This window comes from Pocillopora verrucosa, chromosome 8 (assembly GCF_036669915.1).
Source record: "Pocillopora verrucosa isolate sample1 chromosome 8, ASM3666991v2, whole genome shotgun sequence".
Classification (NCBI taxonomy): Eukaryota; Metazoa; Cnidaria; class Anthozoa; order Scleractinia; family Pocilloporidae; genus Pocillopora; species Pocillopora verrucosa.
The window spans coordinates 22,229,425-22,254,674 of record NC_089319.1 but is presented as its reverse complement, the minus strand read 5'-3'; the positions used below and the strand labels follow the sequence as shown (position 1 = coordinate 22,254,674).

General features: G+C 38.4%; 4 protein-coding genes across 4 annotated transcripts; 2 read left to right on the top strand and 2 right to left on the bottom strand.

Annotated features, from left to right (window-relative positions):
• The first annotated feature begins 1,568 nt into the window (after positions 1-1,568).
• Positions 1,569-6,063, top strand: LOC131778328 (uncharacterized). Its single transcript, XM_059094744.2, has 3 exons — positions 1,569-1,823; positions 2,502-3,421; positions 3,715-6,063. The coding sequence occupies exons 1-3, from the start codon at positions 1,664-1,666 to the stop codon at positions 4,930-4,932; spliced, it is 2,298 nt and encodes a 765-aa protein (XP_058950727.2). The 5' UTR covers positions 1,569-1,663; the 3' UTR covers positions 4,933-6,063.
• Positions 6,064-8,206: 2,143 nt separating this feature from the next.
• Positions 8,207-11,950, top strand: LOC131778348 (QRFP-like peptide receptor). Its single transcript, XM_059094765.2, has one exon. It carries the CDS (start codon positions 8,803-8,805, stop codon positions 10,153-10,155), a length of 1,353 nt encoding a protein of 450 aa, XP_058950748.2. The 5' UTR covers positions 8,207-8,802; the 3' UTR covers positions 10,156-11,950.
• Positions 11,951-13,961: 2,011 nt separating this feature from the next.
• Positions 13,962-17,891, bottom strand: LOC131778339 (hatching enzyme 1.2). The gene is made up of 8 exons (XM_066171604.1): positions 17,784-17,891; positions 17,410-17,502; positions 16,734-16,925; positions 16,414-16,528; positions 15,843-16,027; positions 15,063-15,281; positions 14,307-14,477; positions 13,962-14,162 (listed from the first exon to the last, which is right to left on the bottom strand). Exons 1-8 carry the CDS (start codon positions 17,851-17,853, stop codon positions 13,987-13,989), a joined length of 1,221 nt encoding a protein of 406 aa, XP_066027701.1. The 5' UTR covers positions 17,854-17,891; the 3' UTR covers positions 13,962-13,986.
• Positions 17,892-19,786: 1,895 nt separating this feature from the next.
• Positions 19,787-24,594, bottom strand: LOC131778363 (zinc metalloproteinase nas-4-like). Its single transcript, XM_059094786.2, has 9 exons — positions 24,402-24,594; positions 24,192-24,296; positions 23,575-23,781; positions 23,174-23,291; positions 22,287-22,471; positions 21,751-21,969; positions 21,214-21,381; positions 20,642-20,842; positions 19,787-19,907 (listed from the first exon to the last, which is right to left on the bottom strand). Exons 1-9 carry the CDS (start codon positions 24,457-24,459, stop codon positions 19,849-19,851), a joined length of 1,320 nt encoding a protein of 439 aa, XP_058950769.2. The 5' UTR covers positions 24,460-24,594; the 3' UTR covers positions 19,787-19,848.
• Between the last annotated feature and the right edge of the window lie 656 nt (positions 24,595-25,250).

Genomic DNA, 25,250 nt, shown 5'->3' with positions numbered 1-25,250 from the left:
GATGCTTGGGGGCTCAATGCGGATTCATCATGTTTTCAAATTATTTTAAGCTGTTGTGCACCCTCTAAAATCATGCAATTCGATATACTTCAGGTTATCATATATGAAGACCTGCTTCGACGGCGGGTTTCATCCACGAAGCGAAATCACGCAAATAAATGGTTTCTTTGTATTTCTTTAAGTTAGATCAAAACCTAGGTACTGTAGTTATCTACAAGAAGTGAATTTCCTGTATCAATATTTAGCCAAACAGATGACTGGTCGTAAAATTAGCTGTCACACATAGAATTACGAAAATGACGTTTTAGCCATCATTAAGGGTCACTCAAGTGCCCTGTTGTGCATGATATAGAATGAGGAATGTAGTAACAGATACTCAACATGATCTAAACAATATCGGTACACGTTCAATTTTAGTACAGGCCTTTATGCAGTCTCCATGGCGACGCCAGGGAAGACGTGAAAGTGATGCTGCGCTGCGCTCGGTCCCAGTACGGCTCGAGAAAGCAAGGGGTAGAAACTAGTTTATGATATGGCACGTCGATCAAACTTGTTTATTTTAGATTTGTCGGCTTTCGCAAAATAGTAAACTAACTGCCCTTTAGATCGATTAAGTACTGACATTACTTTTTTTTCACAAATCTTACCCCGTCTTAACACAAACTCTTATCGCCCATAGATTTAATATAATTATCTGAGGAGTTCATTTCAGTTGGAAAACTAAGCGTGACCGGATTAGATATATACACTTAAGATGAGAAGAAAAGAAAAGTTTCTATAAGATTCTTGCATATTTCCTTGCAAAAAGAGGAAAAAAAAGCCCGATGAAAATCTCGTATAGCTACATTCCACTGCTCTTAAATGTCTTTTCATTATACACATCATCATAGAGATTTTCTAGAAAGTTCAAGTGATTTTAACCTTGAAAAACATCTTGCGGACTCACTACATAAGATAAAATGGAGATTTGCTTGAAAATATTCCTTCAAGCCGGTGGCCATTTGCAGTGCGCAGAGAGATCTTTTTCGAGTCTGGTGATAATAAATCTCTTCGACCATCAGCGATCCGAGGCTGCAGTCAAATTTTGCTCCCAAGTTATGAAAATGGGAAATAAGAATATCCTAAAATAAAAGCAAAATGAATATTCTGAGAGGCGACTCCCATCACTCTAAGTACATGGTTTTCAGGGCGGTTCCCTGAAGTAAAAGTAAACCAAAAATCTCTAAAAATAAAGTACCATTTGACTAAAACTAGTCCTATGACGAATAAGTAAAAAGTTAATTTAAAAGTGCCTGAAGTGAAATTAATTTTTGCTTAGAAACTGCCTAACTTAACAACGAGATATTGGTATATAGTACTGGCTCCGCAAGCTGGAAAGGTGCAGTGAATCATTTGAGCTAAATGGCTCCAGGTCTTAAGTCAAAGAGTATTTAGCATATAAATCTTTTCTTAGAGGTATTCCAAATCGTGACGTATTCTAAATAGGAGAGCGTTACGAACGGAGACCTGGAACTGACTTTTAATCAAGGGTCCAGTTTTCTCACGGCCATAAACAGTTGCACCACAAAATGCAATTTTGTTTGCTGGAATAATAAATTTCCAAAATTCTGTGATCTGTGTCAAAATTAGTCTAAATTTCTGGGATAACACTCGTCTTGAGAATATGGAGTACTCTTCTGTAGAACGTGAAATGGAAGCTGAAGCACTGCAATCAATCTACGGAGAGGAAATTGTTTCGGTAAAGAGATCAGAAGAGAATCAACTTGTGTCTTATGAAGTAAACTTTCAACAGAGTAAGACAAAAATAATTTTCACATTACCAGGTGAGATAATTTTTCCTCAGTAGTTCCCATATTCTAAACTTACCTTGGATTTATAATTCTTCATACGACTAGCGTTATTATTTTCGCTACGATCGCTTTAAACTAGAGTCCATCTTCAATTTTTCAAGACTGTCCTCTGAGTGGTTAAGATTTTTCCCACCTGCTTAGCAAGTCTCGACTGCAATTACTTACAGAAAAATAGCCTGGCTGTATAAGCCCTTATTCTAATTTTCTTGAAGGGTAACCCTTACGCAATGATTTACTTACTTTCGTGTATAAATGACTCTGTAGTTACAGGACATATCATCAAGCGATTATGCATCATAACATCAGTATACTTATTCATTACAGCGAGGATCAGTATACTTATTCTCCATAGTGTTCTCTATACATTTCCTAAGGACCTGGCAAGGAGAATTTCTTAGCCAATCAAGAGCCTCTTTAGCTGATGAGCATTTCTTTTATTCTGGTGACCTTGATGTGTGATTTGGGGGTGATATGTCAAAGTGTTCTGGATAAAATAGTACATCCTAGGGTTTTTTTTAGTTTATTTACCTTATGAAAGAAATCTATGCCTGTGAAGTATCATTTAGGAGGTTCTGAAATTCAGAAGCATAGTTAATTGTGATTACTGCAGAGTTCTGTTAATTTCTTAAAGAGACTTTCTTGTTCCTCCAGAGAACTACCCCAATGCTCCACCTTCCATCAGTGTTACACAAGATAATCAACCAGCTTATACAGAATTGGAATCACTGTTGTACCACATTGCACAGGAGAGCTGTGGTGAAGTAATGATTTATAATCTCACTGAAGAATCTAAGAACTGGTTAAAGAAAATGGAATCATCTGAAAAACTGATGCTTTCCTCTCAAGGAGAGAAAAACTCTCCTGACAATACAGCCAACATTTGCAAATTCTTTCTTGAAGGGAAGTGTAGATTCGGTGTCAAGTGCTTAAATAAACATGGTGAAGGAGTGCAAGCTAATAGTGGGGTGCAAAATGTTGAGGAGAGATCATCCACCAATGATATTGAAAAGGTAAAAAGTGCAGGAAAGTCTGTTCACAACTCTGGAAATAAGCATCATGAAAAGAAAGAGGTTGTCTTAAACAAGAAGAAACCTCCCATGAAAACAGCAAGTGATGTCATTTCCAGAATTCAATGGGACGAGGAGCTTTCACCAAAAGATTTTGTGGTTGGTTACCTGGATAGATTTGTTGGAATTGTAGAGAAAGACTTCACAGATCTGTCATGGGAGGATCTGGCTTCTGTGGATCACTTTGTTGACCTTGCCATTCCTCGTCATAGAATTCAGTATTTCAAGTACCTGGGGGAAATTGTTTGGGACAAGCGGGAGCGTATTGATAGAGTCTTTGGATCTACAGGAAGCAATGAGACCATTCTGGATGTCAAAGAGAGGATCAGTATGCCACAAAACTCTGATCAAGAGCAAGTCACAGAGGAAACAGTACCTGATACTGGAGTTGTTTCCAATGCTTCAGAGCTTCTGAAAGTGAAGTCTGTTAAAGAAAAGAATGGACCAAATTATTTCATTGCAATTCAGATTTCAGATGAGGGAATAATTGAAAACATTAACAAGGTGAGTTTAGAATTTAATTGGAGGGACTTGTAACCCCTTAAATTCCGAGACCTCATTAGTATTTCTCCTTATTGTCAGCTTTACAATTCTTATCATGTTAGTTCTGAGAATTTGGTATTGTACCAACACATAATCCCCAAATTGATATTTGTCTTTATTCCCATTGCTTGTCTGGTTGATATTGTATTGATAATGTTTGCCAAATAATACATTGAAAATTTGGGGAGAAGTTACATAATTATAGTCACTTCTGTAATTCAAAGGGTTTAATAAAACTACCTTTATTTTTGCAGATCCAAAGTATGATCCACCTAGAGCTTGGCCAAGAAGCAGAGTATGAAGTAACGCCAAGTCAAAGCTTACACATCACCTTGCTAATGTTAACTCTGAAGAATGAAGATGACATAGCCACTGCTAAGAGCATTCTCAAGTCAATCCAACCTTTATTGGTGTCCCTTCTTCCACTCAGGCATAAACTAAAAATCAATGGTCTTGGACAGTTTCACAACAGAATTCTTTATGCCAAAGTTGATCCTGATGACAGGTTGTTGAAAATTGTCCAAGCATTGAAATTTAAGTTTGAAAAGGCTGAAATAAGTTTGGAAGGAAACCGAGATCAGTTTGTACCTCATCTTACTATCACAAGAGGAAGGTCTTTAACTGATGAGTTACTTAGAAAGTTGCAGGAGTTAATGAAATCTAACCTTCAATTTGGAGAACAGGCTGTGGAGTCTCTCATTCTGTTCTCCAGATGTCTGCCAAAAGCTGTCGATGGTACTCATCAGAAAGTTTCAGCAGTGGAAAACTCCTTGAAGGCACTGTCTTCCACCTTGCCACCAAAGTTCTGCCAATATGCAGATTATTTGTTTGAAAAGAAGGAGATTTGTGAGGATGAAAGAAATAAAATCAAAGCACTTTTTCACTCAGGGAATGCTTCAGAGATGGACAAGGGTCTTGCAAAACTGACAGAACTCAGTAACTCTTTTCAAGATACAGGCAGAGTTGTTATAATAATGAGAGGCATTCCTGGAAGTGGAAAAACACATCTTGTTGAAAACTCAGAAGAAGCCAGAGAATCAGGTGGATTAACATATTGTAATTCAGGACAGTTATTTCAAAAGAAAGGTGCTATAGCCTTAGATCTCTGTGAACTAAACATTGCCGAGGCTTACTGTCGCTCTTGTTTCCTGGATGCTATGGCAAATTTATGCCCTTTTGTTGTAGTGGATGGTGTCTACACCAAGTGTTGGGAGTATGCAGTGTACAAGAGTCTTGGTCAAGCCTTTGGTTACACATGTCATGTGCTTGAGGTAAGAGTGTCGGAGCCTGAAGACATCAAGTCATGTCATCAAAACTGCAATTCTGAACTGCAACTGAAGCAGCTTCTGGGGTATGTGCAAGATTGGGAGGAAGACACAACAGCTACCATTATCAAACCCTGGTTCACAAATTTGGACCATGTAACATTTACAGAGAAAGTTTCACTCAAAGAACTGTTGAAAAACTTTTGAAAGTTTGAAATTGTATTGTAATTGTATTTCAGGAGGTTTTGTGTAAGTGTGGTGGGTATTGATCCTAAAGAAAATAAGGATAATGCCTTTTTTTTTGGGGGGGGGGGTGTGGGGAAGGGGGAGGGGGGTCTTCTCCATCACAAAATATATTTAACCCTTTTACACCTTAACATCAGTAAGCATTTTCTCTACACTGTACTCTATATATTTCCTAAGGTAGTGGCAAGGAGAACTTGTTGAACAATCCAAACCTTCTTTAGTTGGTGATCATTTCCCTTGCTCCTGTGACCTTAATGAGTGATTCAGTAGTGATATTGTGAGGAAAATAATAATAGTAATAATAATAATAATAATAATAACTTAATTTACCCTATAAAATGGATCAGCTAGTACCGTAGTAAAAGCTGGTATCGACCCCTGTGTAGCCATGATAAAATACTCTCAGTCTATAACTTCTATCTCTATGAATACCTGGTAATTCTTAAATAAAAAACTAATGATAAAGCCTTGAAATATAACCCTAAAATATAAAAGTTGGATATTTATTATTTATATTTAAATATAAAAATATGAAATATCGACAATTAGAAAAAACAACTTTAAAACCTAGGTTAGCAAGGATATAGTTGTTAGTCACTCCTAAAGGTCAAAGGCACTTCAATTCCCCCTCCCCTCCTCCCCCCCCCCCCTCTCTTACCTTGGTAGCACACCATCCTAAAAAGTAGCCAGTGTTAATGTAAATGCACAGTTTCAATCACAGTTACAGGTATAGTTTTGACAGTTGATCTTTGAATATATCATTGAATCCTGATTGCTTTATTATTTAGTATAAATCAAATTAGAATTTTTTTTTCTAGTAAAAGAATGAAGATATGTTTTCAATGTTCTTTTTTAAGTATGCTTCTAACTTACAATACTTAATTCAAGAGAAGGAAAATGAAAAAAATTTTGACATAACAAGGATTGTTTTCTGAAGTTGCTAACTTACAGCATGCTGTGGAACACTAAACCGTGACACTTGGAAACATTTTTCAGAATACCTCAATTTACAAGCCGACGATAGCTTAGAATATTAAATATGTACACGGTATGAAAATGAGTATTTAATTCTGTTGAATAAAGAAATGAGTTGCACAGGACAGAGTGAATTAATTTATGTATGCCTAAAGATCAAATTAAGTGCCTCAAAAGGTAAATCGAAATTTAATATCGCTATTGTTTTGATCACAGAATTTACTGATGCTGTAGGGCAGAGGCGAAAATTATCTGAATCAGAAATTACTCACGGTCTTTGTTGTTTAAAGAGGCCTTTGTAGATACAGATGCCTCTAATTTGATATTTTAATGGAAACCCAGACACTATTCTCAAGTTTAAAAGGAATAGTGAAAATAAAAAACCTACTTTTATTACAAGACAGGGTTATCCAATATTTATGACCTCTGATTAGATTTGAAATACGGGTAAAATTGAAGAAAAAAGCCTGTTGCTAGATACCTGATAACAAACCAAGAGTCTAAAGCCGTTTATTATTCTGTGCACCTTAAATATGTACACCGGTTTAAAGTAAAATCTAACGTTTTTGGCAGGGGAGTACTCATTTCAAACAGTGTAGTCATGATGCGATTAGGACGTCTCCCCACCCCCACCCCCAGCACTAAATATACTTAAAGGAACTTCACTCTCTCTCCCCACTCCCCTAAAAAAGTTTAGGGCCAAACTGAGATTATAATGAACACGTTGTCATTTACAACATTCCATTTTTTTCAGTTACATAGTTCCCGCTTAAAAGCGCAAATAGGTTAAGGATTACATGGTGACCGGGCGGTAGCTGAGCGCACGCACTGACTTTAGAAGGCGGCTCTGAAGGTAAATTAAACTAAGATCAAAAAACGTACCGACACGTTATTTTGATATGATCACCGTCAGCGATCATAAAGCAAAGGCGAAATTCTCGCATTAGAAGTAACAGACAATCTTAGTTGATTAAATTGGCCTTGGCAAACGTTTACAGATGCCCTATGCACGGAAACTTAGACTGCGTTTCAGGTTTTTTTACAAAAAAAAAACCTTTATACCCTTCTATTTTTATACATAAAGAGGATCTCGTGATCCCTGTGTCCACTCATTGGTTTTGTAATACGGGAGAGTCTTTGAATACTAAGCTTTTAAAACACATGATGATGAACAAGTTGACACCATTATGCACTCTGACCAAGTGCATAATTGAAATACTTGACAAAATTTCGACAGTGTTCCAATAATTGAGGCAAATTTTATTGGAATTAATTCTGAACCAGAGAAAATTAATTTCCTTCCACTCATTTCTCTCACTCATCTGCAGACATCAGCCCACAACCTTTTACGCATTTATCTGTGTTTCCCGGGAAAACAGGAAACATATTTCTCGCTTAGTTATAGCCTGCCGACTTGTATTTAGCGAATCTGAAAAAGAAAATTAAAGAAACGCGCTCTAGGGTAGTTTAATTGCCCGCCCTGGAAACAAAAGTCCCATCTTTCGCAGACGGGGCATTACAATATCGTTTTTTAATTTCTACGCCAGAAAGGCTGAAAACAACATTTTGTATCTGAATGCCGAAAAAGAGTGGCTAAATCATCCTTACCTCATCGGTTGAAATATTTCGCTGGGAATAAAAACAATATTTTGATATTTGCCGTCGGCTGCTTTCGCAAAAACCAAGAATACCCAGCGAGTACGTGCGCAAAAACACACGAAAGAGGCAACATTTACTTTCATCCGCCCACTGATTTACGGCTTGCATCCGCAGAGATTTGTCAGAAATAAACATATATTGGGGTCAATTAACAAAGCATTAACTATCGGAAGAGAAATAAATTTCCTGCGCTCTATAACATGTGAATTATATATTTTAATACATCATTGTAAAACATGACGAATAACCCATGCAGGAAAAATAGAGAAACAGTTCATCTCCTACTGCACTTTATTACAATTTATTTGAGGAAGTGACGTCAAACACCGATTTAATCGCGAAAATGCAAGAAATTTCAAATACTTATTTTAGTTTCTCCTTCCTCTTCCTCTATGGACCGAACAGAGACGAATTTCAAGTTTAGAGACTTGTCTGACCTTTTTCAATAGAAAACCGTTCGTTTCTTTAACGCAGCGGGATGTTAGACATAGCTCTTCTAATGAATATGAATTTCTATAAATTGCTGTAAGAGAAGTCAGTTAGCTTTTCTAAATGAATTTAAAACCTCCTGTGTTGTCTAGAAGTCATGTCTTTCGATCTCTCCATGACTTTTCCTCCGAGGCGACGAACAGTAAAATGTAATAACATCCTCAAACCCATCAGAAGTAACAATCACTAAACTTATTTTGAACTTATTACGGAGATGGCCTCTGCTTTCCTTGCAAGTCGCGGTACTTCTGTTATCTGTTATTTTGAGATGTGGGGACATAAACTTCAACAGCTCTTGGATGCTTACCAAACAGTGCTTTTGCTCTCTTCATATGAATGCATTTTAAAACTGTTTGCGGAATACAACTGAATTCATGCATACGATAAAAGCTGCTTCCAAAACACATTAATCGCAGTCTTTTTTATTCGCCCGGCTGTTGAGTCGATATTATTAAGTGGGGATGAAGGCTATTCAATCTGGAGACAGATGGCCATGAAGCGTTTATTTTCACGTCAAGATAAGAACAATTTCAATATTAGTAGCCACCATTCAGGTCACACGCGCGGTCAAACTGCTTTTTAATTCGACACATAAAGTGATCGAAAAACTTTTTCGGCCACAAACGGTGCACTGTGAAATAGCGCGGGATAAAATCGTCCGAGTTTGAAGCCCGAAGCGGTAATTCGGCGACTAATCTCTTGTTTAACATGTCTTCTGCTGTAAACCTAACGGAGCAATTTGCAACTAACAAAAGCACAACTTCGGTGGAAGGTTTCGATCGACTAGCCATCGTTCAACTGATGTGCTACTCTATAATCACCGCTGCTGGTTTGATAGGAAATACCCTAATTTGCTTGGCTGTTTTTAAAAGACGCCGCTTGCGTATCACCGACGTTTTCGTCCTCAATTTGGCCGCAACAGACTTGGCAACTTGTGTAATAAGTATACCATTTGACTTTGTGGAAAGATTAGTGAAAGAGTGGCCTTTTGGAAACGTGCTGTGTAAAATCGTGTACCCTTTGCAAACCATTTTGATGGCCGTGTCTGTGTACACGCTGCTTTTCATGAGCTGGGAGAGACATCGTTCAGTTATGCCGCCATTTAAGCCAAAAATAAAAGCAAAACGAGCAGTTACGATAGTTTTTATTCTCTGGGCTGCTAGCATCAGTCTGGTCGGACCGTACATTGCCATTCTTAAAGCTGAAACCAGCGACGGTGTAACTCAGTGCATGGAAAACTGGCCTAAGAAATACCATCCCAAAGTGTTCACGCTTGCAGTTTTTATAGCTCTGTATGTGTTGCCGCTTTTTGTGATCACCGCCAACTACATACGGATCAGTCAAAAGCTCTGGAGAGACATACAAAGAATGCACAAGGCGATTGGCGAAAGAAAACGCAACGGTAAAAAGCCACTAGTGCAGGCGAGAGCTCAGCGCAATATGAGAATCGTCAGGATATTTATAATTGCGGTGATTGCCTTTTCACTCTGTATGTTACCCAACCATATCATGTGGATTTGGAAAGACTTTGGTTCGGAAAAGGGTCTCCGATATTTTGGTACCATAATCAATTTTTGCTATATCTTGGTTTACTCCAACTCAGCCATTAATCCGTTCATATTTGTGTTTCTCCACAGACGGTACTGCCGGGATATTTTTAGCCCATGTGGCACTGTGAAAATGCTGGTGATTTCATGCTTAAGATTTCGATCGCAGGAAACTTGCAGCAATGCGAACATCTACAGAAAAAGCAAAATTTCGCGGAGAAGAGAGCGGCGCTCACAAAGAAAATCAAACCATCTACCCTACACGATGCAGCTTGCAACACCACGAAGCGCACGAAGCACTTACGCGGCAAGAAAATTATTGTGGAATAACAGTTATTGGTGCAAAGAGCTAATTCCTAACCTTGAGGCAAAAGAATATCGTGTTTCGTTCAGAAATGAGCCACTTCAGTCATTGAAAGATGGAGAAGATGTCGATGGAGGCAATGATGAAAGAAATCAAGTGTCAACAAAAAAAGTGAATTTTGGTGAAGTTGTCCGTATTGAAGCGCAATAAATATGTAGATCTCGCAGGTTAAAATTGCGATTCGCATGACTTTCAAGACACTGGATACTTCGATTAGAAAGTTGTAAACATTTTCAATTTTAATTTTGCAATTTTTTGCGGTTCATTTTAAGCGAGGAAATGGGACGAAGAAGGCTATTGCCTGCCTCGAAAAGTTAGCCAAATACTATAAGGCTAACGAGTAACTGAATAAAACACAAATGACGTATTTCATTTCTATTATGATTTGCACAGCACAAAAACTTAACTGCATGAGTCCATCTACAATGAAAGTATAAAGTTTATTTAACGAGTAACGTTCAAAAAATGGCCAACTTGCGGCCGATCACCTAAATATAAAAGTAAACGAGCAACTGAGATAAAGACAGGAGTATATATGATAAATTATTTAAAATTGACGACTTGCCTCAGTTATCAAAGATTTGGCACTTGCACATAGAGCTCTATTTAATATATGTTTTCTCGTAAACTAAGACTTCCGAATTTCATTGTTTGAAACCTTATGAGCACCAACTTTGATTGTTTTCTTCATAACAGAAGTCGTGGACTTTACAGTAGGTCATGGATAAAAAGAAAACCATGTAAAAATGAAAAAAAATTGATTTGGCTTAATTTTGTGAATCACAATCATTTGAAAATGAAAATGGAAACTGACATTAATTCAACTTTTTCTCGGCGACAGTATGGCACTATATATTCTCATGGTGATTAACTGCACACAGTTTCTTCAAAAGCATTATAAATGAATGTGCATACGTTATTCTTCATACCAAGTGTATCTTTCGGTTCCCGTGCGATACTTTGCTGAATAGACCACAGGTCAAAAAAAAAACTACAAAACAAATAGGTTTTCTTTGTACTTTATACATGAAACGACATGTGAATTTTATTTGGACAGAAATGCTCAAGTACATTTACTGTGGCTTTTTGATTTACAGAAAGTATATTAGGTAAAACTTTAAATTTAACCACATTTTAATATTCCCTTACACACTGTCATATCATTAAGACAACTGTTTATTATCACTTTTCCTGTTTGACGATAGATGACAAGAATAGAATAAAGACAAAATCAATTGTTTTTAATATCAGGCAGCTACACTGTTTCTTCAAAAAGAAGACTACCGCGCTTAATCTTCTAAACTGTTTAGTAGTTAGCATTTCTAATGAAGCCGACATTTGAAGTCGCCCAAGTTATATAAAAACTCAGAATAAGTCCTTTTTCATTGGAGGTATAAACAGAACAGCTTTTACCGCTATTTTAATTTCAGCCTCTAGTGGTACACCACGCACTTAAATCCTCTTAACATCACTTAAGGGAACAAAATAAACAAAGGGTCGAAATGTGTGTGTTACATCTGTTCACTTTTGTGTATTCCTGTCAGTTGTATCACAACATTCTTCATGTATGAAACACTCAATATGTTTCCTTCACGAATTGTTTGGACCTAGTGACATCGAAATTTATAGAAAGATTGTACACAAACACCTTTTCAATTTCACATTTATACACCGTCTGGTCCTGTCGAAATGACTTTTATTCTCTATTTTCAATATCCGCGGAAAAGGAAACAGAATGGCAGTTTTTAGACAAAATAAGATTGTAAAGACGTATATGAATGTCCTTAATGTTTACAATGAGCTGACTATCGGAAATCGCTCTCCTTTCAACAGCAGGGTGTTGGAAAATTATTACTTTCAAGCTAGCACGCAAGAGGCAGCATATATATTCATGTATGTCATATTCAATAGTCGCCAATTAAAAAAACGGCGAAGCTATTAAGAAGACAAATTTCACTTTTCCTTAAAACGCAGGGAGATATTTGTCACGCGAAATACAAAGATAGCAAAAGAAGACACTGCGTGTTGAAAATCAACACATTCTGAAGACGTTAAAATTATTTATCACCATAATATATAAAATATATCGCACACATGGTCGTACGAGGGTGAAAAATATTGTATAAAAGAGAAGATAATGGTTGTCTTTATCAAAAGATAATGATGAGGGCATTAAATGTAAAAATTAATGGCACAAAAACTCTACGCGAGCAAAAGGCTAATCTAATTTTCGACTTGAAAATAAAACAAGCCTTATTAAGACGAGTTTTATTTAAAAAAAAATTAATCACACCACAGTAAGGTTTAAAAAGCACGCCATGTTTAAAAACCTGGTTACCATCCTGACATCGTTATCTTTGCATGGGTAGCAACAAGAAGCACATTCCCTGCGGGTTGTGAAGATATCCAGCTTTGAAAACAAGAGAAAGTGCGGTATTAAAATAATATCGATATGAAAGCGCACTTTATTTTGCCCTCAAAAATAGCGTTCTCCGCTTAAAAGGCCGGAGGTCAAGATAACACTTTTCATTCTTCTTTTCAGCAAGATACAATATGTTTAAGTTTAGGTGCATATTTTAAATTCATTTTCATGATTTTGTGCACGTAAATATTGATTCTATTTTTCTTAAGATAATGGTATATACATATAAGATGACATTTAATGATTTTTACCGAATCTGTCTTCGCAGCATTGTGGGTAGGGAAGCAGCATTTTTTTCCCAAAAAGACTGAGCTGAGGAGTTAAATAGGGGCTGGGCAAAGTCAAACGCAGAGCACAAGTTATCGATAAACTGACTTGAAAAAAACACATCAACTGTAGAGAGCAGTAATGGATATCAGAGTAAAGTAAAGGTGGTCAAGATTTTGTTTTTCTTTTTTGCGACAATTTCTTTACGAGTTTAGCTTTTGGGCCAGTTGAGAGATCATTGTATTTTATTCGAAATTTTCATGATCAATAATCTACGCGAGTGATTGAGAAGGGATGTTTAAAAATAGCGAAACATTTTCGACTCCAAAAAATGAGTGGTGGAATATTTTGTCCACTATGGGTTACCATTATAAAATGTGACGGCAAAATAAATGTACAATTTATTGCGAAAAAAGGGTCTTTTATCAGCCTTCGGTCGCTCTCGTTTTCAGTGGGCTACTGAAATATGACAAGCGCTACCGGCCGTAGTTCGACCAGGAGGAGTCAACACCACTAGAACCCTATTACAAAATACAACACCTGCGCAGCTATAGGTGATGAAAAACTATTAACTCACGTATATCAACAGAACGAACTAGAATGGTGTCATGGCTTTAGGATTGACCCAATTTATTACAGAAACATTTCGAACAAAACCTTTGTTGGAGGCCAGTTGTTTTGTGAATTGATGGTAGACGTATTCTGACCGCTGATTCCGGCATTTGCGCGAGTTATTCGCAATATGAATTTGACTAAAACTTCCTGAAATTATTAGACACTAAACAAGATCGATATCAGTCGCCAACGAGACTCACCGACGCTATAAGACATCGAGAGTGATAAGATAAGACTAAACTCAAGTCAGTGATCATGAAACCCTTATAAAATGAATAATAATTTACCCATTTAACAAGGAAGAGCTCTCAAAACTCCTAAAAACGTTCAAGTCCTTCAAGCTTTCGTGCAGAGGAAAACCAAAGAACACGAGGAAAATCTCTTCGAGCAAGCCCAGACACCAACCCCCTGTGGGGTAGGGTAGAGTGGAAATAAGGTTCTGAAAAACCCCAGGTGGGTGGTGTCTTATTCTCCTTAGGAGCCTAACCCCGTGCAGAATGTAACTCTTACCCCGTTGTTCGCGAATCGTTATTCACAAGTGCAATTGATCGACTTTTTGAATCATCGCACCATATTTAAAAATCATTATTCCAGTTGTTTTTGGGGTGGAGTTTTATTACAAATGACTTTTTATCGACAGTCTCATCACCTTTTTTCAATGCTTTCTAAGTGTTCCGTCAACATTCGCGTCTCGTGCATCGTTCAGTTTGAAGGCTGCTTCCATTACATCTTTTCCCACCATACCTCGGACGTGGATCGTCACACAGCCTCCTTCTGGCGCGAAGGCCAGGCCCACAAGTTCGACCACAGGGAGACCAAGAGCTCCAGCGGCCCCAGTGGCCATGAACGGGAGCTAAAAATCAAAACACGATGACATGTAAACAGTCTCCGACATCAAAGCTTTTTCTATGTATATGAGGCATTTTAAGCACCTTATGAGCGTGGAAAACGATGACAGCCCTAGCTTGTGGTTATCCGCCCTGTCTATTATACGTACCATAACACTCGTTTAGCGAGCATGTCCTTGGCTGCTTTTGAATTCCGTAAGCGCCCGCCCCAGGGCAGCGTGTTCGATCACCTGTCGTGCAGAATCTCTGACGAACCTTCTGACATTTGTCATTACACGGACCAAACTTTGTCCAAGAACTCCACGCCTTAGAGCTTTCACCTATTCGAGTTTTTAAAACAGATAAATAAATAAATGAATACATAAATAAATGATTTAATTGATTTATTAGTTAACTAAATGACAGAGGAGTGAAATAGTGTATGAACTAGTGAAATAGAGAAAGGAGGGAAGATACACAGCCTGGAATAACCCTTTCTATCCTAACATCAGTATGCATATTATCCATACTGTTCTCTATACATTTCCTTAAGTGTTGACAAGGAGAATTTAGTCGGTGATCATTAATTCTTACTAGAGCAGTTTTCGTTCAAGTATCGAAAGCAATCCGGGACAGCATTGGTTTTGCTTTACTTCGCTCTGTATTTGTTCCAGAAAAATCGCACCACTCTCTTAACCAGTCAGATGCACAACTGGACAATCACGACTTGATGGTCAGCGTTTTCTCGCGCTCTGCGTGGTTCGCTTGTTTTAACTTTGAGTTTTCATTGGCTCATTGAGGTATTTTACTTTCTTCTGATTGGCTGCTGTGATTACTTTAGTTCTAAATTTACAACACTCAATCGAAAAGCTCAGTGATAAAACTAATGCAATCCCGTTTAATAAAAACACTCAATTGACACTTACTTTTACAGTCGTACAGCGCATTCAACTGCTGTATGTCGGTTTCACTGAAACCTTTCCTTTGGCCGAGTTTCGATCCGGAATGTTTGATGGGTTTTAAAGTCTGTTTTCCATTCTTGGAGAATGCGCGACTCCCATAATGCATCAGGCTCTGGAAGTCGTACATAGCACCCAGGAAGTCCAACTTGCCATGCGGGTACTTGTTAAAATTATGGGCCTGACCTGTGATATTGAGATGGAAAGTAAAACTCGCACCTACCATATTCTTGGTCTATGGTATATGAGCTCAGATGCCTTGTGCTGTAAACCAATCAAAACTCAGGAATTGCAATATGCCGTGATCAGTCTCATTTAAGAGAGATCTTAAATATTGTAACAATCATAAGACCAAGAGGAACTCCCTCCCCTCCCCCCGGAAACATTCGAATTCCCTGTCGCGGTTGGATGCTCAACCAGGTGAGCCAATGAGAACAAGATAGCGGTCAAACATGACGCATACGCAAATTTTGGTCAGTGGCGCGCCAACTCCTGATGCAAAATTTTAAAAAGGATGAAAACAGCGCCCTCGCAAAAAATTTACGATAGAAAGGAAAATGTCTAAAAGGACACAAATGTAGGGAGAACAAAAACTCGAGACTTTTCGAACACAATGTTTATTTGATAGCACGAGTCCTGTTCATCAACCATTGTCGGGCCATCCCTTAAGACAATTACACGTTTCGATATTTGCACTTGCGCAGACGTCTGACCTCAGAGAACTCGCCGGCGAGTCAGAGTGTATACCTTTGGCGACATTCTCCCATAGTATCTCCACGTACTTGTTACGATCCGTGCGTGACTGTTCATGCCAAAAGCCAGCAGCGTGCATAAGCTCATGCATTATGATTCCTTTCTTATCACATCCGGGACCGATGGAAAGAAGCTGGGGACCTGGGATGGAGACCTTCTGACCTACGGACGACCAACAGCTGTAAAATGCATTGCATCAAAACTCAGTTTATACAATAGCGTATTTTAAAGTGGTCAGCCTCATCTATACGCGGGGGAGAATTGGCTGGTAAAAAATTATAAGCTGGGGGCGTTTGACTGATGGCTATGGCGTTTGATAGGAAATTCCTGATCAGAACCACACAGGAGTAGCCTTTATTCGCTCCTATTACCTGGCTACCTTTGCGGGAAAACCGCTGACTAAGTAACTTCACTGGAAGCAAAACACCAATGAGATCAAGTGAAATAATTACAAGATCGCTATATCAAATTAATATGATTGCAAATGACTCGACTGCAAATATCGATACCTTTTAAAATAGTTATGAGTGATATAAAAATCACAATTTTTGTTCCCTTGTCTTACCCAGGCCGTTTCACGAAATAGATCCAGTGCGGTTCTTTCCTTCTCCGCCTGAAGCGTAAACAAGTGTGTCGATGGAACTCTTTAATGGCTGCCATGATTACACTCTTGACGCGATCTAAAAAGTAGGAAGTTAAAAGTAACAAGAGCTACCACGTACCAAGCTATCATCCTGCAATTCCCTTCATTCCAAAGTTTAATCCCCAGGTCAACTCGTGTGAAAATTGTGCGATTGCAAAGTTGGAAGTTGATTTTGGAACATTCTGATATAATATAGTTAGTTGGTTATCAGGAAAACAATACACAGCCACTTTAAGACTCACACAGAGCTGGAGATATTCTATACGGCAAAACACGGGTTTTCCACAGTTTTTGTCTGTTTCTTACAGCATTCCTCCTTATAACGTTATTTCCACCTTCAGGTCCATCTGCATCACCTTCCTCTCGTTGATCTACAAGGTGCTTATCTTCATTAGTCAAAACAATATCTGCCTCGTACAGTCTGCCATTAACACCTGTAAAAGACGAAAATTAATTTGTTTTATCCAATTTCGTCCTGCGGTTGGTCTCGCGAGCTGAGAGCAAATCCTCATTTCTGACTGATCCTTTGAAAAGCTATTATGTTCACAAGGCATTGGTTTGTTCATGAAAATCAAAATTTCTTTGGCATGATCTTTAGGCCGTGCACTCAATCCCGTTTAGTGTTGACTTCGTTTTCTCCTTTCTTTTTACCACAGAAACATGTAAACTTGAGAGCATTTTTCCATACGTTTAAACCTCATGGTTTACGACCAGAAGAACTTACTCACTGGCACACTTAAATATAATACTTGGCAAGAAATTCAGAAAAGAGATTTGTAATTCTGAGGTGATTTGAAGAAAAAAACTGCTTCACATACATGGCTACATTGAGTTTTTACCTGAAATTAAGGAAATTACTAAGAATATGATATTAAGAATTTCCATGATGCCTGATGTTTATAAATCATTGAACCATACCAGTATTCAGCCCTTCTATGTGATTCAAGACTGCATCATCTGGCTTTTCTGATTCAATAGATTTTGTCTCTGCTCCATTCATGGATGGATTGCCTGTAAGAGGAGTGACTATCAGTTACAACATATAGAACCACAACTGAGCGTAATGAGCATGAACACAGTGATCGATAGATGTGCATGTACTAACGCGGTAACAAAAAATCACTACCGCGAACGTTCAAATTCCCAATCCAGACTTAAACAATTGTAACACTTATATTATTGTTTCTACGTTTGATTAGCGAAATTTGATTGCTTGTGTTGTTCAGTTCTGATTTTTAAAGTACAGCAGCTCTCTATTTTGTCTGATCAAATAAATTTGGCAAATCACTAACCTGAAGCAAAGGGAAAACACTTGACACATAACCATATGATGAATACGAGCACAATGTTTCCTCGGAACATCTCTGAAGAAAGTCTTCAGGAAATTGTTTCGCATCAAAGTCCATCAGACATCTTCGTCTTTTAAAATTTATATAAATCTCTTTTAATCTTTAAACCTCAACCTGCGGGTTCATTGTGTTGGCACCTGTCTCCTGCTTGCTGCTAAAAACATGTGTTCTTTGGCTGTCCGGTGATAGTGTCGCACAATCGTTCGCATGTTTCGGCCATCTTCGGGTGATAGGTCAGATCTTCGGACGAACAGTGAGGATTTTGGTTGATCGTGATATATCGGCCATTTACGAATGAACGGCAACGTCGTCGGAGATTTATCGATTTCCGGAATAGATCGGACGTCTTCGGGTACCAGACAATATCTTTGAAAATTCTTCGATTTTCGATCTGTTATTAGAAAACTTCTTGTCCTCGAATAGATCGTAAATTGTATTTTACCGAAATTTCATTGGCTTCAGAAGTTGCTCGAGGTTTATTCGGAAGGTTTTAACCTAACCGTTCGCAGTGTTTATTTTATGATCTTACAACGTTAGGTTTTAGGGCGACTTGCTTCGCAAAATTCAGTTTTAGAGGAAACAAGCTCTAAAAAAACAAACAAACAAACAAAAAAGCTGGCGAACAGATAGAGTGTAAATGGATAAGTGACCTCTGTCTTTCTAAATATTAAACCATTTTCATTTCGACAATAAGTTATGAGGAAAAGGTCGGACGAAGCAATGAGCGACGAGCTGTGTGCAATTTGGCCGAGTGTAGAGTTGGCAGTAAGCTAAAGGTTACATTGCCGAATGGAAGGCAGGAAGGCACAAATTCGTAGACTTACCGGTCGGTGTGTGCATTTCTGTCGAAAGACCGCTAATCTTGGCTTTGGCTGAGGTTTGTTTTAAAGCAGGCATTCCCTTGAGGTCGCCAGAATTCCGCGCTGTGCATTCCACGCTTTCTAGCACTTTGCTGCATTCTTGTCGATAAGAATGGCAGACCGACACGTGCTTAACCTGAACACTTCAAGCGCAATGATTTTAAACAAGATCGTGAAGAGAGTCCATAAAATAATGTTATTTAGTGAGAAGATTAAACGGTAGATTAAAGAGATCATGATCTATGAATTACTTCGATCAAAAAGTACATATAAACAAGAGCTTTCTTTCAGGTTTTAAATTACCATGTGATATTTTCTTTCAGCAACGTTGTTTAGGTCGAAAATTTCGTTAATTTATCATCATTCTTGGAAAAGAGCTTAAATTTCTCCTGCTAACATTATCGCCTGATTTGATAATTACGCAGATTAACGCATCCTGTTTCTACTTACTGTATGACCCCTAAATTACACTTTGAGGTCACGAAAATAAAGGAAATGATCACCAGCTAAAGAAGCTGTTAATTTGAGCGAATGAGAACAGTCAAGAGAGGATGCATTGATTGATGTTAGTTTGTAAAGGATTAAATTTGGTTAATTATGGCAGGTGTACCCGTCAAAAGTTACAATACGAATCTCACTAGATTTAGAAGTTTTTTAGATGCTGTCTCAGTGATGAATTTTCATTACGAAATATCATAAGCGCAATCTTTCAACCAAACTGTTGTCTTAAAACGAATCCTTGATTGCGAAAAATCAGTGGAAGACTGCAGTTTTCTGGCAGTTTAGACCTTGTGTGTGGGGGGGTTGTTTTATACTTTACGGGGAGAATGTTTTAAATTTTTACTTAGCGTTATTTCTGTTAAAAAGAAAACACCAATGAAGGGTGCTTTTATCCAATATAGTTTCTATTGTAGCTGCAGTAAGTGGTTTCAAATTCTTTTATTCTGTTGTTGCTTCACGAGCTGCGTCTCTTGTTTATGAACTAAACCGAAACTTCTAAGCAGCCAAATTCATTCTTTTTCAGTTTTTACTTAAAAAGCTTTTAAAAGACTCCAAAAAAACAGTATAACTGACAGAAGGGTTTAATAAATCTTACTTATAAGCTAATTTGTTTCTCCGTCTAATGTTATAATGTTATTTAAAGCCTTTTAAGTGCCATCTCTCTTCCCAAGGATTTTTCTCGTTCTCTTTCGCTTGCGCCACATTTCTGACAAAAAAAATCAAAAGTAAATTCACCAAAAAACCATCTATATGGAAAGAATCTCAACACATCACGGCTTCCTGTATTCAAAGTTCGTTGCGTATCTAAACATAGGCTCTTACTCTCTTACTGACACTGAGTGAACGAGTGGATCGAGTGGAATCACGACCCACCTTTCAACTACTCGTACATATATTCTACTAATGTATGAAACTCGGAGTAATCTTGTGGTGTATTGATAAACGTGGATGATTTTAACATTTGTGCAAATTTATCATATGGACCGATATGAACTCCGGGTTATTCACGGTTATCGTCGAATGAGACCAAAGTTATGGAGGAAAGGAATTTTGAGGTGGCGTCGATTTTTTCATGCAGCAATATTTTTCTGAACATGAGTCTTTTTAGGGCAAGGCAATTCTCTGAAAATGTTCTTCGAAGGAGACATGAAATGAAGGGAACTGTTTCAGAGGATGAAAAACGCGTTTATGCATAAATGAGTGTATTTGATGGTATCACGTCAAAGCATTGAAGGAGCGCTTTTCGACTGGGTGTCGTAACACCTAAACCGAAGTAGTCGCATCGACCAACCAGAATAAAGCTTGATATCACTGAAAAGAGCCAATGGGAATCATGATTGCTTTTAATTTTGCATCTGATTGGTAGAGAACGTATAGCGAGTGTTGTCTCCACCAATCAAAGAGCCAGAAGAAGCAACAAATGAGCCTGATCCTACTTACTTGCTCCGTCCTTTTTTCCTTTACATTTAGGTCTGTTCCCTTTGCACATCTGTACCTCAACAAGCGGTCCCTCGCAGATATCTCCACCAAACTGAGGTGCCGGTCCATCACACAGCCGGGACCTTGTTTGATACCCTTTGTCACAGGTGGCACTGCACCCGCTCCAGGCTGCCCACCGTCCCCAATGACCGTTTAAAGGGACTGGAATCAAACAGATTCATGTCGTATAGTTAAATACTACAGTTTGATTGGGTTAGCCACTGTGATATATGGCTCATTATTCAACTCTAAACCGACAGTCTCCTGGCGTGCAGTGGTGTTATTTTTTTCTTGCAGATTTCTTCGGCAAAATGTCGTCTCTAATTTTTCGTTCCGCTACATTTATCAGTCTTTCATTATATCAGGTCAATACAAAGGATGTATTTTACAGGATACGATACGTACGCGTATACCAAATCATAGTTTTTGCGAAAAAAAAAAGTTATTTGTTTACAAAACGCCTTTTCCTTCTTCTAAAATAAAGATGTTTAAAAATGAGTCTTAAAGATAGAGAGAAATTTATATCATCCTACCATTACACTCTTCAGAATCACAACGTTTGATATCAGTCTGTATTCCGTCTTTATCTACCCCTGGGCATTTTTTCCTGTCTTTTGCCGCACAGAACCTTTCACGCACCATTGTGCAATGTATGTCACAGGGACCCCACTCTGTCCATCTACTCCACTGACCACTGGGAGCTGTTTGAAAATTGTCAAATAATTCAAATAAAGCATAAGTGTGAAATATTTAAAGGGGTTTCATACCCTCGAGAAATGTTCATTTCGACTCGTGAAGACAACATTCTAGGTGTGGCTGACTTCCCTAATTTCCTTTATAATCGGTGTCCATCAAACCATAGTGACAACGTTTTTGATATGATCCGAAGAGAATCTTCGGTAACCATTATAAATGCCAGAGGTGTAACTCACCTGTTTGTGTGACACCAATAACCCTAAAATGTCACGTTAAAAATTATGACACAAGACAAGAGAGGAACGACAGATAGAACGAAAAAAGGGAAGTAGCGATATTAAGTTATGATGGTTTCTAAGAAACTCAACTCTTACTTTTGCAGTCATAGATGGCGTTTATTTGTAGAATGTCGGTCTGGCTGAGCTTTAGTGTTTGCCCGAACAGCAAGTTGGGATTTTTCAGTGCAACCATGGTCATCTTTTTGTTTTTGGAGTACAGATAGTTTCCATAATGCATAATACTATCAAAGTCATACATTCCACCAGCAAAATCTACTTCATTTACGGAATGTTCGTTGAAATTTCTCTCTTGACCTGTGGGAAAGGGCATGGTAGACAAAAGGTTTCTTAATAATTGATATGGAAAGATCAATACCTGTGATATCATTATCTTGATTAAACATACCGTATTTTCTCAGATAAGCACCTGGGCGCTTATTTAAATCCCGACGTTTATTTATCAAAAAGAATCCAAGTTGCCGTCAGTTCACGATCAGCAGTAGTTACAGATGGCGTTAAAATGTGGGAAAAACACAAAAGTGTCACACGAGGCGAGAACCAGTTCACAACAAGAGGAAAACAGGATACTGAAATAAGTAAATCTGGCTGGTTAATTCAATCTTTTCTCTCACCTTTTTGAATATTTTCCCATAGTACTGCTATATATTTGTCCCGATCCGTGCGGGATTGCTCGTGCCAGAATCCGAGGGCATGCATGAGCTCATGGAGTATGATTCCCTTACTGTTACACCCATCTCCAATGGAAAGCTCTTGTGCACCAGGCACGCTATACTCTCGGCCGACAACGGAATAACATCTAAAGAGACAACACAAAATGATTTTTAGTAAAAGCGATAATTCTCTTTTTCTTTTTTTCATATGGTCGATCTGAGTCTTGAACGCTAATTATGGGTAAAAGTTAAAGTCTGCATGAGAGGTAAGCGGCCAATCCAGCCCAACATATCCCCGGATGGTGTCCGCAGCATGAGGAGAGGGGGGTTACTGCTGCTAGCCCGGAATGAGATGCTAGTCTACTGCAGGTTGCCTCTAACATTTTTCAAAGTCACCCTGTCATATCGCTTTTCCTATACTCCTCGGTTGGAGAGACGCACCGCTAGAATAAATGTCTTTCCCAACGAAAGAACAAAATTACCAGCCCAGAAATCGACTCCGACCTTTTAATCCAGAGCCAACCGCGAATACGTCTAACAAAGGTAAATCTTGTCATAAATGCCGGAATACAAATCCATCGTAGCTGCCTCTTGTTCTCTCCCTAACTTTACTATAACTTAACCGAGTTACTACGTTAGGAGACTGGATCCCCCATACAAAGCTTGTTTTAAGGATAATCCCTCTCAACTCATTTGAAGATTCAAGAATGGTCATCTGAGGTCTCCTCCAAATCCTGGGGATTCCGGGGATTTTTATGGGTAACATTTCTCGAATTGTATTTATACTCCTAGAGTGAGACACCTCTGAGTTTTGTTTCCTCCGTCCCTAAAATCCACTTTTATCTCACCCGTTCTTCTTGACCATCCTTATCCAGTGTTTATCTCCTTCCTTCTTATCTTTGAAGCGCACGCAAGACACATCTTGTATGGTTTTCATGGCAGCTCGAATATTATCTAGTGCATCACCTGATTCAAAGGAGATAATGATGCACTTTTACAGAACTGTTAAAAAAACTGAATCTATGTCAGTATCTGAACGATTACGCACCTACCCCTCCCTTAACCCGACAACAGTCAACTGATAACAAATTAGGGTTAACGTTGGGGAAGAGTGGGTGCGCAGTTGCTCATATACTGACATTGAACAGAAACCTTATCATTACCGGTACCAAAATGTACGAATCTGATTGGTTGTAGACGGCACTTTTTTCGGTCCTAAACTGATATTAACATCTTTAACGTCACTCACCCAAAGCAACTGTGGCCGTCACTGGAATGATCCTAGACGGCCAGATCTTTCTACGCGTGCGCACACCTTTCCTTTTTTCTGCATTTTCCTCGATATTTTCGACTTTAACCTGGGCGCCCTTAGCATCTCCTGTTTCACTCGTATCTACCAGGTCGAAGTCACTTTTAGTGAGTTTGATGTCGGTTTCGAAGAGATTCTTGTTTTCTTCTGCCAAAGAAGAAACACAAAATACAAAATGTGAGGTCAATAATTGGCTGTGTGCTTCTTAAAAGGTTTCTTAGTTGCATGACAGGGCAATATTCAATGAAAAGTGGATAGCAATCCTGGTGTCATCAGTTTTGCTTCAATGCACTCATTAAAAAACTCCTGTAAAACTCCTGCGACTCTCTCGACTAATCAGATGCAAAATCACAACAAATTGCATACGCTACTCGCCGGCGTTTTCCCGCGTGTCAGGCAGTTTAGTTACGGGTTCCTTGTGTGATTTTTCTCTGTCATGATTGGCTGTTGTGATTATTTTGGTTTTGGATTGGTGATACTGAGTTGATCTACGCTCTACTGAAATGGATGAGAGATCGTGATGCAGTTACTAACCATTTTAAACATAAGTACCGTACCTTCATTAATCTCCTCGATTTCATTTACCACGGAGGAATCTGTCAGATTCTGTGGAACCGTTTTGTCCGTTCCATCAAAAACAAGGTGGTGGCGTCTAGGTTTACCTGTCGTTCGAAGGGGGCAAGATTCAGTCATGATTGCATGTCAAATATGATGATATGAAATTCTGAAGCAATGCTTGTGTCATTTATTGAAAAGAAATAACCCACCATGCAGAGGATGCGAGACACAAAAAGCAATCCCGAAGAAAAATGTTGCCAGCAACATTTTGGTTAGCTAATCAACGGGAGTAAAAATTGGATGTATCTTTTAAAACACAAACTGATGCCAGGAGTGGTTCTTCTGCTTCAAATCATCTTTTTTTCACAATCGACCTCTTGCTATCTTGTTGCCTACATTTGGGGAGAGTTTCTGCCGATCAACAGTGCAAAACGGTGTTAGATGCGTTAATAACCATGTCCACACTGGAGGGAAAAAATCATGAAGATGATTGGTTGTAACAGATGTACAGCAGGAGAATGAGAGGTCATCAAACAGTCATTTTCGTTAAAGTAGCATCACTGGAAGAATAATTACAGAATTGTGAGGAGCAAAGCTGATGAAAAAAAGGGAAAAGAGAAGAGAAACAGCACTCGAAGAGAGAAATAGATAAAAGGCCATTTAGTTATTGTATACTGCAATTTAGAGAAAAGAAGATGCTGTTTATTTACTAAATATGCCCTTAGTATTGTCATGTGTCAAGTTATCATTTATTCAAGCACTGTTCATTGCTCGATCATCACATGGTTCTTGGCGCCTTCAACAAAATACTTGAACATTGCAAAGGAACTGAAAGATCCTAAACATCATTCTATCATTGATAAAGTGGTAATATGTTGTGGATAAGAATATTATCAGGATGTGAATGAAGTGTTTATTTTTTTGTCAACATGCCGGCGATATTTTTCACACTTTGGGCGAAAGCAAAGTAACCAGAACTTATTCATGAAATGAATAAATTCAAATGGTATCAAAACTCTACCTACCTTTGAAATCAGAGGAGAAATTCCGTAGATTAG